This window comes from Erinaceus europaeus, chromosome 9 (assembly GCF_950295315.1).
Source record: "Erinaceus europaeus chromosome 9, mEriEur2.1, whole genome shotgun sequence".
NCBI lineage: Eukaryota > Metazoa > Chordata > Mammalia > Eulipotyphla > Erinaceidae > Erinaceus > Erinaceus europaeus.
The window spans coordinates 47,207,555-47,221,039 of NC_080170.1; the positions used below are offsets into that span (position 1 = coordinate 47,207,555).

The following is a 13,485-nucleotide window of genomic DNA, read 5'->3' on the forward strand; positions in this document are numbered from 1 at the left end:
TAGGGCCAGCGACCTGCCGGGATCGTCATACCTGGAGGTGGCTGGGATTGGACTGTTGTCTTGTAGCCCAGGTGAGGGCTCTGGAGCGGATATGAGATGTAACAGAAACCAGAAGAGTGTTCTGAGAGTGGGGGCAGGAAGTCACTGGACTTTTGAAAATTTATTTTTTTATACTCTTCATATTGATTTTTATATTATCTTAATTTTTAAATTTTTTTATTTGTACTATCTATTTACTGGACAGAGTCAGCCAGAAATCAAGAGGGAAGGAGTTGACAGAGAGGGAGAGAGACAGAGAGACACCTTGCAGCCCTACTTCAGCACTCAAAAAGCTTGAACCTGGGTCCTTGAACCAGGGGCTTGAACCTGGGTCCTTGCACAGTGTAATATGTGCACTAAACCAGGTGCGCCATCGCCTGGCCCCTTATCTTAATTTTTTGAATGTGGTAACAGAATAGACTGAGGGCCTCGAGCATGTGATCCAAGCCAAGTGGCTTCCCAGCCCAGTATTTTAATTCTGTAAACATAGAGAAAGAAGACACGGGGAGAAACAGAGAGGAAGGAGAGACACCACAGCACTGCTCCCCCAGCGGTGTCCATGGAACTCTCATGTGGTGCCAAGGCGTGTGCAATGCCCACTGAGTAGTTGTCTGCCACCACTACCACCTCCCCCTACACACACACCACCACCACCACCACCACCACCACCACCACCACTTTTTAAATTTAAAGACCGAAACCCAGTGCCCTTTCCAGACTTGGACTTTTAGTATATAGGTTGCCATAGAGGGGATGGAACAGAGTAAAAGCAGGTGGCCCAGGCAAGTGGTGTCATTGGGACAGTGTGACATGAGCAACTATGGCTTTGGGCAGTGGTGACTATGTACTTCCTTAGAACATTTTTTAATTGAAATTTTATGTGTTCTGATTCTTTATTTAAAGGATTCTGGTTGTGGTGGGATAGTTACTATATAGAGCACACTTTAAAACAAACAAACAAAAAAAAAACTATTTCTGTGGTCCAAGAAGTGGCACAGTGGATAAAGCATTGGACTCTTAAGCATGAGGCCCTGAGTTCAATCCCTGGGAGCACATATACTAGAGTGATGTCTGATTCTTTCTCTCCTCCTATCTCTCTCATGAATAAATAAATAAAATCTTTTTTTAAAAAATTATTTCTTTATTGCCACCAGGGTTATCACTGGGACTCCATGCCCGCAGAATGAATCCACTACTCACAGTGGCCACTTTTGTCTCCCTTCCCTTCCTATTTGATAAGCAGAGAGGGGAGGAGGGAGGTAAAATGGAAGAGAGAAACACCTGCTTTACTGCTTTACTGCTTATGAATCTCCCCCCTTGCAGGTCAGGACCAGGGGCTTGAACCCAGGTCCTTGTTCATGGCAATGTATGTTCTCTACTGGGGAGCTTTTTTTTTTTTTTTTTTAATAAAAGGTGCTTCTCAGGGCATAGGGGCGTCTGTCAGGGTGCTATGCCAGAGATGAAAGGACCTTCTTTAGGGACAGTCAGGATGTTGTGTTTTGAAGTTTGACTGCATTCTGAGGTTTTTCTATCTGGAATGAAAAGGGAAGGTGCTAGAATTGTGACAACCTTTTTCTAGAAGGGCTCCTAAAAGTCTAAATATGATCAAAATTGAGTATCAGTGTTTTGGGTTTTTTGTTGTTGTTGTTGGTTTGTGGTTTTTTTTTTTTTTTGGTTTTTTTTTTTTGCTTTTTTTTTTTTGCATGTGACCAGGGGAAGAGACTTACCTCAGGATTCTAGAGCCTTCTGGGATGAGTTGATTCAGGTCAGCATTTCATTTGATCAGATGGAAAGCAGTTATTTTTTCCTGGCACTCAGCCTGCCTCTGAGGGGCTCATCAAAGAGGACCCCTTTCTTTATTTCTGGAAAATTGATTGGAGGCCACTGGGAGAAAAATTCCAGGACCTTACTTCCCAAGAGGATTTTTGTGTTTCCACATTTTCTGAGTGGTGCAGTCATTAGTGGGATGTGGAGGGATTGTTCCTCTGTGCTGCCCTTTCAAGAGGTACCTGAGTCTCTAGGAGGTGAGGGGTGAAGGCAGCAGGAGACAGGGAGGTTCAGGGGGAGCTGAGAGGTCCTCCCCACCCAGCCTTAAAGGTGTTCTTCTGGAGCACCCCAGAAGAAAAACATTTGGGGTACAAAAAAAATCAGAGTGCTGCTCTGTGATCAAGGAACTTTTGCTAAGTTATGCTTTCCTGATAAAGGTTTTTATCAGCGAAAACAGGAGCAAAACTTGTTGAAGATAAGCATTCAACATGGTCTTCTGACCATTGTTGTTATCTATTTTGTAAATTCAGTCATGACTCAAGGAAAAAAAATAATGTGACAGGACTGGAAATTAAAACCTAATGTCTGTGGAAAATAGCATGGAGATTCTGTTAAATCAGAGAAATTGAAATAACTTAGGGTCCTGAAATACCACTCTTAGGCATTTCCCCAAAGGATATGAAAACACTAATTCAGAATACTTACACCCCTATGTATGTCTGTAGCTGAACTGTTAACAATAACCAAGACATGTAATCAGTCTAAAATACTATTTATGGATAACTAGATAAAGAAGCTGTGAGATATATGCTCAATGGAATACTGCTTTGCCACTAAAAAAAAAAATGGCACTGTGTCTTTTGAGACACAATAGATGGACCTCAAGTTCATTATGTTAACTGGAATAAATAAGGAAGTGAAAGATGACTACTAGATGGTTTCACTCATTAGTGGAAAATAAATAGATGACCTTCCAAACAAAATGACAACTAATAATTATTCTTTTAATAATTATTTATTTCCTTTTTGTTGCCCTTGTTTTATTGTTGTAGTTGTCATTGTTGTTGGATAGGACAGAGAGAAATGAAGAGAGAAGGGGAAGACAGAGAGAGGGAGAGAAAGATAGACACCTGCAGACCTGCTTCACCACTTGTGAAGCGACTCCCCTGCAGTTGGGGAGCCAGGGGCTCGAACCGGGATCCTTACCGGTCCTTGCTCTTTGTGCCACATGCACTTAACCTGCTGCGCTACTGCCCAACTCCCAGACTTTATGATTTTATGAATCAATATTAAGCCTATAAAAAGTAGAAAAACTCAACACTATCTTATAAATATATTTTATGGTTGTAGACAGACGTAGGGGAGTCAAAAAATAATCTTGCTAAATTTTGAGCTATGCTCTGTATTATTTTATGTTTGTATTCAGTATTATCTGTAGCATTCCCAGTCACATAAATATTATTGTAATTGATTTTATGTTTACTGAGAAGCTCACAGTTTATGCAAAGCCTTCCCCTAGAGTAAAGCAAAAGCTATTGTGTGTGTGGGGGGGGGGGTGGGGGCTGGGGGGTAGCCTAATGTTGCAACACCACTGAGCTCAAGTCTGTAACTCATGCATTGACCCACTTTCTAAAGCTTGACCATTTTTAAAGTCAAGGATGATTCTAAAACTTCCCACATCAGGGTCCAAACATAAGAGAAATTTCTGGGAAGACTCAGTTCTATCTTAAACTTAGAGCACAGTTTGTCTAAATCACCTCACTCTAAGGAAGTTTGGGGCAAGTTTTAGAGGCAGAAAGTGAGACTCTTAGATGTTTGGGAGCAGAAGAGATACATATGGTCCAGAGAGAGTTTAAAAATGATTTCATAAAGAAAATGAAGAGTTGGACTAGGATAGCCTTTGAAAAGGAGAAAGGGGAAAAAAAAAAAAAAAAAACACTCCCGCTAGAGGAATAATAGAAGCTTGAGCTCAAAAGCCTGAATACAGTTCAGCCAAGAATTTCACATTGAGAACATCCACAGACCAGAGGTGAACTTGAAAGAGCAGTTTCACACCCATTGCACTTGTATGAGAAAATGCAAAGAATAGTATTGGAGTTTTTTCTTCATTAAAGATCTTTTTTTTTCTTCCTTAGAGAATGTAACAGGGGGGGGGGGGAGGATTCCTGAGACAAACGGAACCAAAGTTGTGATTAGGGGAAATACTTATTCATGTATGAAGGAGGGTCAGTTCTCCCTCCCCCCACCCTCCTTTTTTAAAGAAAAGGTTTAGTAAATGCTTTCTGTGAACCAGACACTTTGAGTAAAAATCTAGGGAGACAAGCCCAGCACAATGGCGCACATCTGCAGAGCCCCAAGAGAAACCAGGCTCTGCATAGAGCAGACACTGAATGGCTGTTTGATTAATGAATAAGCTAGCAGTGACATGCCAGAGGAAGAGGCCACACTGTCCCAGTGCAGAGGACTGTCTGTCCCTCTCTGGCTTTCAGTGCCAGACGGTTCTACCTCTTTGTCCTTGCAGAGTTTTCCCTCCCCTGTTGCTCTCTTTAGAATATAGCTTCTCCCCTTGTTGCTTTCAAACAATCATTGCCTGTTCTAAGTTGGAACCTCACCTGTTCACTTTTGTACCTTCAGGGTGGGCTGGAACTGGGATTCCTGCCATTGGCTGAGTGAGGACATCCAGGGAGAGAAAGAGAACTTTCTTTTGTTTCACTTAAATAATAACCACTTTTCTTTTTCCAATTATGAAAGTTATTTGTTAGTCTTTCAATTTCTTTAATGTATTCATTTATTTCAGTAAGAGACTAGAACACCTCTCCATCATATGTGGTTCCAGGAATCAATCTCAGGGCCTCTTGCACGCATGCAAGGATTTTTGCTATACCCACTAAATCACTTCCCTCGCTGCATGAAACTATTTTTCATTTCAATTAATGTAGTCTACACACATGACTTAAACATATACTAGTGCCTTATCATGGACAATAATAGCCCCTTCTCATTTTTTGTTATATAGCTAAATCACAATTTGTGGGTTAAATTAATTATTGATGTTTACATTTCACTTTTATATCTTGGTCGAGTATGAACATTAGAAATAGTGTTCTCTGCAGAAACAGTAGAGGCTAACATTAATTGAACCTTAATATGGACTAGGCACGGTCTCAAGTGTTTTCCTATATTATTTCATTTGATTCTCATTTTCCTGGTGAAGAAATCAAGACAGTAAATTACACAGAAAGAATGTGTAATTTACTTAAGGCCATACGACTGGTTCATCCTGGCTCTAGTGACTAAGCTTTTAGCACTCTAAATACTACCTCTCAAAAGAGTCACATCCAGTGAGAAAAAGACATGAATTTGAAGTTCTTACCAGGATTGAGAGAGAGTGAATTTAGTTAACTTGATAGACAGGATGCTCAATAGTAGAATGAGCTGCTATTATAAGGCATATCTATTGTTTCTTCTTATTGGCTTGTTTACTTTTGTAAATCTTTTCCTTAGCCCTTATATTTTCCTGAAGATCTAACACTCACAAATCTAGTGGAGAATCTTCATGCAAATTTTGACTGGAAAAGCAATCCTGAGCATCCACATACAATGCCCAGATGATGGACTATTTTGATAAGAGGATGTGTGCACAGAGCTTTTGAAATTTAAAGAGTCTCTAAGAACAGACCTATTGTGTATCAGTGTGTCTGTGTATCTGTATCTGTCTGTGTTTGGCCTGGGTCGATTTTTCAGATAAAAAGAGATGAGGTGTGTGAAGAGATGTCACTATAGCTCCTAAGTTTAGTCCCTTGTGGTAGGGAAGCAGCTGGCACCTGACATGAGGAATGCCATGAGGAAGCACCACCCTCGCATGTGAACTATCTCTGGCCCTTGTATATGTGTTTTTAACCAAAAGAAGACTTGGTTGAGACAGCCCCAAAGCTGATGCACATGTCTCCATCAAGACCACAAGATGAGAGCAGCCTTTTTAGGGCTCTGCCACCTCCAGTATGTACATTCAGAACGAGCTGCTAACTTTTGAATAATTCTGCAAATGCAATAGATGGTTTGTCTGCAGATGGTCTGAGAGAACAGAGATAAAATGAATGAGTTGCTGATAAAGGAAAAGTTGATCAGACCCAGCAAGCAGGGTGACCCTATACTTGCTAGAACTAGTCCAGCCAGCACCCCTCCTCTAGCTGTAGAGAATGTTAATATTGCATATATAGATAACCATCTATATGATAAGGCATTAAGTCACAAGTGAGGTGAGATTCCATGGGAAGCAGGGTGTCCAAGTGTGACTGAGGAGCCACAAAAACAGGAGAAAGAGATACCCAGAAGAGCCCAAGACAGTGCTTTTACCAGAGCCTCTCCTGGTGCTAGTGTTTATATGGGGTTCCTGGCATGCATTCTAAGCAGCTCCTGGCATGATCACCAGAAAGGAAAGTAGAAGTGAGCAGGCCTCGGGGGGCCTCCAGGAAACAGTCCCTCCTCTCCTTCCTCTGAATCACACTGGTACGTTGTTCTGCCACAGAGCTCTTGCCTAGTGGTCCCCAGGGTGGCTCCAGATGCAGGGGCTTGAAATTCCCCATGAGTCCTTGGTACTTGAACAAAAGGAAACCTAGGTTCCTTCATATCTCCTGATGCCCCATTGGCACCCCCCAGTGTAGCTGCCAGTGCCCTGTCGCCTTGGAAATGTGCTTGATGGAGGGTCAGTTTCCTGCTGACCTGCCCCCTTCCATCACCCACCTTGGAGAATGGAAACACCCTTTCTTCAAGATCTCATTAAGACTCTTGCTGGTGTTTTCTTTTATCCCAGAATGGATTCAGGGATCTGTTTTTGTGCAAGTAGTAACAATAAAACAGGGCTGGCTTTGTCATCTGGAGCTGTTTCCTTTCTCTCCCTTTGCATAGAATCACATTGCAGGTCTCTGACCCAAGATAAGTGCATCAGCTCTCTAAACTGATGATGGTTCTGTCCTGATAAAGAGGGAGAAATGGGAGGGAGAGAAATAGAATGGTCTGTGTTTGGGATAGTCCTATTTTAAAGCCATCCAGTTAGTAGCTTTTCTGTCTCATGGAAGATAAATATTAGAAACATATTAATAGCTTTTCTGCTTTCATTAGCTGCTCAGAGCAAATCTCAGTTAGCTTTACCTGGAGGCAGGGCAAGGACACTGGGCATTTAAGGTGACTTCTTAATAGGGAGGCTGCCTTCTCTATACTGTGGAAGGTACCAGACTGTCCTTCAGAAGGCTATGGTACTTCCCACCCTGTCTTGTGTGGGTGTGGGTCCTATAGATAAAATCATTCAACCCACAGATGTATATAATTTGTATTTAAGTAATTAGATACTCATCACAAGCAATAAAGATCACAGTTTAGTTCAGTGCAATGTTAGCAATAATTCCAGCAAGCCACAGTTCATTTTTTAAAAAGTAGTATTCTGGGAGCAGTAGAGATAGCATAATGGTTATATAAAAGACTTTCATACCTGAGGTCCCAAGTTCAATCTCTATAACTACAATAAGCCAGAGCTAAGCAATGCTCTGGTAAAATAAATAAATAATAACTTAAGAGATCATACAGGAACTGATTCTAAGACATTCTCAACTTACTCCCCTTTAAAAAAAAATGGTGAGAGTCAGGCGGTAGCATTGTGGGTTAAGTGCACATGGCACAAAACTCCAGGATGGGCGCAAGGATCCCTGTTCGAGCCCCGGCTCGTCACTTGCAGGGGAGTCACTTCACAGGCGGTGAAGCAGGTCTGCAGGTGTCTATCTTTCTCTCCCCCTCTCTGTCTTCCCTTCCTCTCTCCATTACTCTCTGTCCTATCCAACAATGGCTACAACAATAAAACAACAAGGGCAGCAAAAGGGAATAAATAAATATTAAAAGAATTTTTTTAAAACATGGACTACACTGAACAGGAATAACCCATCTTCAGAATTTAACTTTTACTCTTGTATTTATCATTGTGTAATTGTATTGAGGCACAGTTTGTCAATATCTCTTTTTTTGATTGTTTAACAAATGCTATTCTAAGTAAAAAGAAAAAAAAAAAGTAAATACTTCTCAATGTGTTGACTTTGCTTTTTTGCTTTCACTTCTCTCTCTTGTGAATTCCAAGCTGGAATGTGAGATTCTTTTGTGAATTTCCTGAACATAAAAGTAAACTCTTTGAGCTTAGAGATGCATCTCTCAGGTCACCTCTCCTAGTGGTATGCTCCATGTCATCTACAAAGTAGTCATCAGTTTGCTGGGGGGTAAAAATTTTTTTTATTCCATGATTTTTTGTGATTTTTTTTTCCCACACACACGTATTAGGTGAATGACAACTCTGGCCTGTTTTTTATCTCAATTCTACCCAAGTCATTTCCTATTGACAGGAATCTGATGAAAATGTCATTGTCTTCGTCACCAAATCTCCACCCCAGAGAAGAACTTTAGCTTCCAATTTTCTTGAGTTTGCCCTATGACCTCTTTCAATTGGGGTGTGCTGTTTCTCCCTTACTGTTTCTAAGTCTAGGTCCCACAAAGGGCCCACCACACTCTCTAACCTTGAGTGATCCACTTCCTCATGAAATCTGTGGGATACTGTGTCCCCTGCATGTGTGTGACTTTGCAGAGAGACAGAGAGTGTGTGCATAGCTTATGATCTATGTAGTAACATTGCAATTCCTTTTTATTATTATTTCTTTTCACCATGCCAATCACCAAAGGTCTGTGTCCCCATCCCCACAGATAATCACTATAGTTTTTCTACAGTCTTGGAAATACGTTGACATTTTGTCTTTTTTCACATTCATATGCCCAATTGTCTATATTCCACATATGAATGAAACCATTCTGTAGTTGTCCTTCACCTCCTTATTTCACTAAGCATAATCTTCTCCAGTTCCATCCACTTTATCCCAAAGGACACAACAATATCTTTTTTTATTACTGAATAATACTCTGTTGAGTATATGTCCCATGGCATTTTTGTCCAGTCATCTATCAAAGAGCATTTTGGTTGTTTCCAGGTTTTTGCTACTGTTAATAAAGCCACTATAAACGGGGGGGTGCATATATCCCTTCAAATCAGTGTTGTGATATCTTTTGGGTAAATGCCTAGCAGTGGAATTGGTGGGTCATATGGCATTTCCATTTGTATTTGCCTAAGGCTTCCTCATACTGTTCTCCATAGTGTTTGTACATTCCAGTTTACATTCCCACCAGGAGTGTAGTAGAGTTCCTCTCTCTCCACATCCTCTCCAACACTTAGCTTCTCTTGTTTTATTGATGGAGCCCATTCTCACAGGTGTGAGGTAGAATCTCAGTGTGGTTTTGATTTGTATCTCTCTGATGATGAGTAAATTGGAGCATTTCTGTATATATACACGCGGGCTCTCTTCTTTAGAGAACCATCTATTCTTCTGCCCACTTTTTAATTGGGTTGTTCTCTTTATTCTGATGACCTGTGCTAGTTCTGTATAGCCAACTCCCAATTTTATGTATCTGTTTCTCAGCCAAAGTCCTTAGTCTTAAACATAGTACTGTTTTTAATAAAGGCAAGATACTAAGGTTGTGAGTGCACTACAAAATTTTGATCCACTGGCATTTTGAATGAATAGCCTCATGAAGAATTTTTCTCAGACCATTATGTGATCAGCCCCATGAGTGTGGGTTCCAAAGTGCTGCTCCAGATAGGTAGCCCCACCCTGTGCTCTCTGTCAGTCCTGCTCTGGTCAACTGGATCTGTGGTGCTGGGCTTCTCCCAGTCAACAGAGGGAGACCATCTCAAAACAGACCAAAGTTCTTGGATTAGCTTCTTCCACATTGTTTATAATTTACCCAATAGCAAGGCTGTAGGGGAAAATGCACTGGCAATTGAGCTTTTTCTCAATGATGCTTTTCTACCATTGAAAAAAAATGATAGTTATAAAACATATTTCTTTTTTTCTTTCTTCTTTGTCCTCAGATGAATATAGAATCAAACCAGTGGAAGAGGTCAAGTACATGAAAAATGGGGCAGAAGACGAGCAGAAAATAGCAGCCAGGAACCAGGAAAACTTGGTAAGAGTCAGATTTCTCATCAAACAATAGATTTTGGTGACACCAGCATAATGAAGTCTGTACTGCATGTTCCAACTGTAACTTACACATGGGCACAAGGGCTCTTAAAATGCTGCCACTATTTATAGCTTGCCTGGAAATTGCATGCCTCCTGTATCCTGCCTGTTTCTGAATAAACCTTTCTTTAATCTTGATAGAAAATGCTGCTGGGGAAATATAGCAAATTTATGTTTTAGAATGGTTGAATGGAAAGGGAGAAGCAGGATATAGAATTGAGATTTATAAGTGAAGGAGAATTTTCTTTTCTCTTCTTCTCCATCAATTCTTTTTCAGCTCAATATGAATGACCAGGTGTCAATATTCTGGGCATGTAGTAGTAGGAATGTTGTCTTTCAAGGGAAAATAATGTACTTTTAAGGTATATCTCTCTAAATAAAACTTCATGTTCACAAGGTTAGAGATCTTCTTGGATTCTTTTTTTTTTTCTTTTAATGTATTGAGTATTATGGTAATTTAAAATAGAACGTTAAGAACCACCTTTTAAAGATGGGTCAATCTTAGCCAACTCCTGCATTAAAAGACTCTCACGTCCCTAAGACTCTGGCCACAGTCAAGTCTGCATTCCCAGCATCTCTGCTTGATGCCATCAGTTCACTGAACATTTTCCAAGAGCAGAGTAATAGTTCCTTGCCTTCTGACTCTGGTAGAGTGTCACTGTGATCGGTAAAAACTGAAGCACGAGTGTGGAAGGAGCTGTTATGGTGAACATCAAATGATATGCTTTGAAAGGTCTGGATTGAAAACTTGCATCTAAATTAGGTTAAATACTGCTCTCAGATTATTTCATAGGGCCCGTACCTTCTTTACTCCCTTGCAAAACCAAACCAAAGAATTTGAGATGTGCAGCTGAAGTATGGTTCACACAGGAAATAGGAGTAGAGTCCAGCATTGGCTCCAGACTGCAAGGAGAAATGCTGTTCCTAAGTCAGAAGGTGGGAATGGGAGAGATAGTTCACATGGTAGAGTGCACTCTTTACCATATGTGAGGGCCTGGGTTTGAGGAAGCTTTACAAGCAGTAGAACAGAGTTATGATGTCTCCTCTTCTGTCTGGAAAAAAGGAATCTGCATTTGCAATACAGTAGCCATATGTAAATAGTAAATAAAAGGGCCGATATATATAGTCACTCTGCTTTAACTTACGGTATCATTGAATTACCAGTTCAGAGGATGTTGCCTAATATGATATCTATTATAATCAAGAAAATGATGGTGGTGGGATGATGTGAAAAATACCCCTATTGACATGTAATTTTGTAAGTCAACATTAAATCACTAAAAAAAAAAAAAATAGAAGAAGGAAGAAAGAAAATGAAAATGAAAGTACGATCCTCTTAGACTGCTAAAGACTCCAAAGTGTCAGATTTGGGCATGGCTGGGGGGGAGGGGAATATACCAGTATACTATCTGTGAACAAGGAGGACAATTTGACAGCCTTCATCAAACTTTGAACTTGTGCTTCCATGGCCCAGCACTTCCACCTGAGATGCTGCACAGGACTTGGGCATGAGAAAGGCCACTGCAGTATCACATGCACTAGTGAAAAATGGCAAACAGCTTACATGTGTGTCAGAAAATAGGGTGGCTGCAGTGCGAGAAGGATCTGAAGCAGCGTTGAGAAAGCATCCCATTGTAGAATGTATATGTATTGTCTGGTGACACTTGAGATTTTTTTTTTTTTAATAAATAGCAACACTGCATTTTCTTTTCTTTTCTTTTTTCCTCCAGGGTTATTGCTGGGCTCGGTGCCTGCACCATGAATCCACTGCTCGTAGAGGCCATTTTTCCCCTTTTGTTGCCCTTGTTGTTGTAGCCTCATGGTGGTCATTATTATTGCCATTGTTGACATCGTTCATTGTCGGATAGGACAGAGAGAAATGGAGAGAGGAGGGGAAGACAGAGAGGGGGAGAGAAAGATAGATACCTGCAGACCTGCTTCACCGCCTGTGAAGGGACTCCCCTGCAGGTGGGGAGCTGGGGGCTCGAACCGGGATCCCTTACGCCGGTCCTTGCAATTTGCGCCACACACGCTTAACACACTGCACCACTGCCCGACCCCCAACACTGCATTTTCTATAGGTAATTTTTTGTTTTGTGAAAAACCTGGACAAGCATCTAGGTTCTAAATTATTAGCAGTAGCTTCCTGGTAGTAGTTCATGGGGTTCTTACCTTACTGGTTTGATTCCGTCCCTGCACTCATGGGATTATAGTTAATGTCACTTCTGCTGGGAGTTTGCCACTTAAATATGATTTACACATTGTGCCTGGGGAGCCAGCATAATGGTTATGCAAACAATTTTCATGCCTGAGGTTTTGAAGTCCCAGGTTCTATCTTCAGTGCCATCATAAGCCAGAGCTGAGCAATGCTCTGGTGAAGACAGATAGATAGATAGATAGATAGGTAAGATAGATAAGATAGATGATAGATAGATAGTAAATTCCTGCCAGTGGCTGTTGTCACATGTCTTATTAGTGAAGTTGGGTTAGGTGGGAAGTGGTGAGAAAGAATTGGATATGGTGGCCAGAGATTTTTGTATTCTTAAACTTGAGTTTTTTTCTCTTCTTTTGTTAAAGAAAATGCAGGATGGGAGTCAGGTGGTAGCGCAGCAGGTTAAGGGCACATGGCGCAAAGCACAAGGACCAGCATCAGGATCCCAGTTCGAGCCCCTGGCTCCCTACCTACAGGAGAGTCACTTCACAGGAGGCAAAGCAGGTCTGCAGGTGTCTATCTTTCTCTCCCCCTCTCTGTCTTCTCCTCCTCTCTCCATTTCTCTCTCTCCTATCCAACAACAATGACATCATCAACAACAATAATAACAACAACAATTTTAAAAAAAGAAAATACAAGGCTGGGAGTGAGCATAGCAGTTGTGCATCAGTTTTTCATGCCCAAGGACCCAGAGGTCTTTGGCTCAATCCCTGGTGAAACTACATGCCACAATTGAGCAGTACTGTGGTCTCTTTCTCTCTCTGTCATGACACATTTTATTCTCATGATTCAATCATGTAAATAAAATAATTTTTAAAAAAGAAAAAAAACCATTTATAAAAGTACGAGTCTTTTGCTTGTCTGACCTAAAGTTGATTTTAAAGATAATAATAATAGTAAAAAAAATTCGAGTTTTGGCAACTCCAGTCTCTTGTGAAGGAGTAAGAACTTCCACACCTTGCTTCAGTGATACATGTTTAACAAATTCAGGACATGTTACAGTTCATTACAGAACTGAAGACTTGACCGTTCGGAGACCTCTTGAATCAGAGCCAATGCACCAGAAGCCTGAGCAATGTCTCTTTGGGGCACTGGCTTTCCAGTCAGTGGAAACTGGGAAGTGGCAATTACTTACCGACAAACCTAGAGTACAGTTAAGCTGTCTCCTATAGGGGATTGTGTTCTTCAGAGCACAAACCAGGGACTAGTCTAAATGGAACTTAGCTCAGTCTCCACACCACTTGAATCATTAGACTGTGCCGCTGAGGACTGAAATGCATGTGAATGGACACTGTAAACTTTGACTCATTAGTGTTTACTATAATGTCACTCACATTTCTATATTGATGCTCTTATAGT

At 41.0% G+C, this 13,485-nt stretch overlaps 1 protein-coding gene across 1 annotated transcript in view; it reads left to right on the plus strand.

Moving 5' to 3' along the window:
* The window catches only part of C9H1orf21 (chromosome 9 C1orf21 homolog), a 174,982-nt gene that overhangs the window by 100,641 nt on the left and 60,856 nt on the right, over positions 1 to 13,485 (plus strand). The window contains exon 3 of the mRNA XM_060197823.1: positions 9,764 to 9,858. Within this exon, the coding sequence (XP_060053806.1) occupies positions 9,764 to 9,858 (95 nt within the window). The remainder of the gene's footprint in view (positions 1 to 9,763; positions 9,859 to 13,485) is intronic.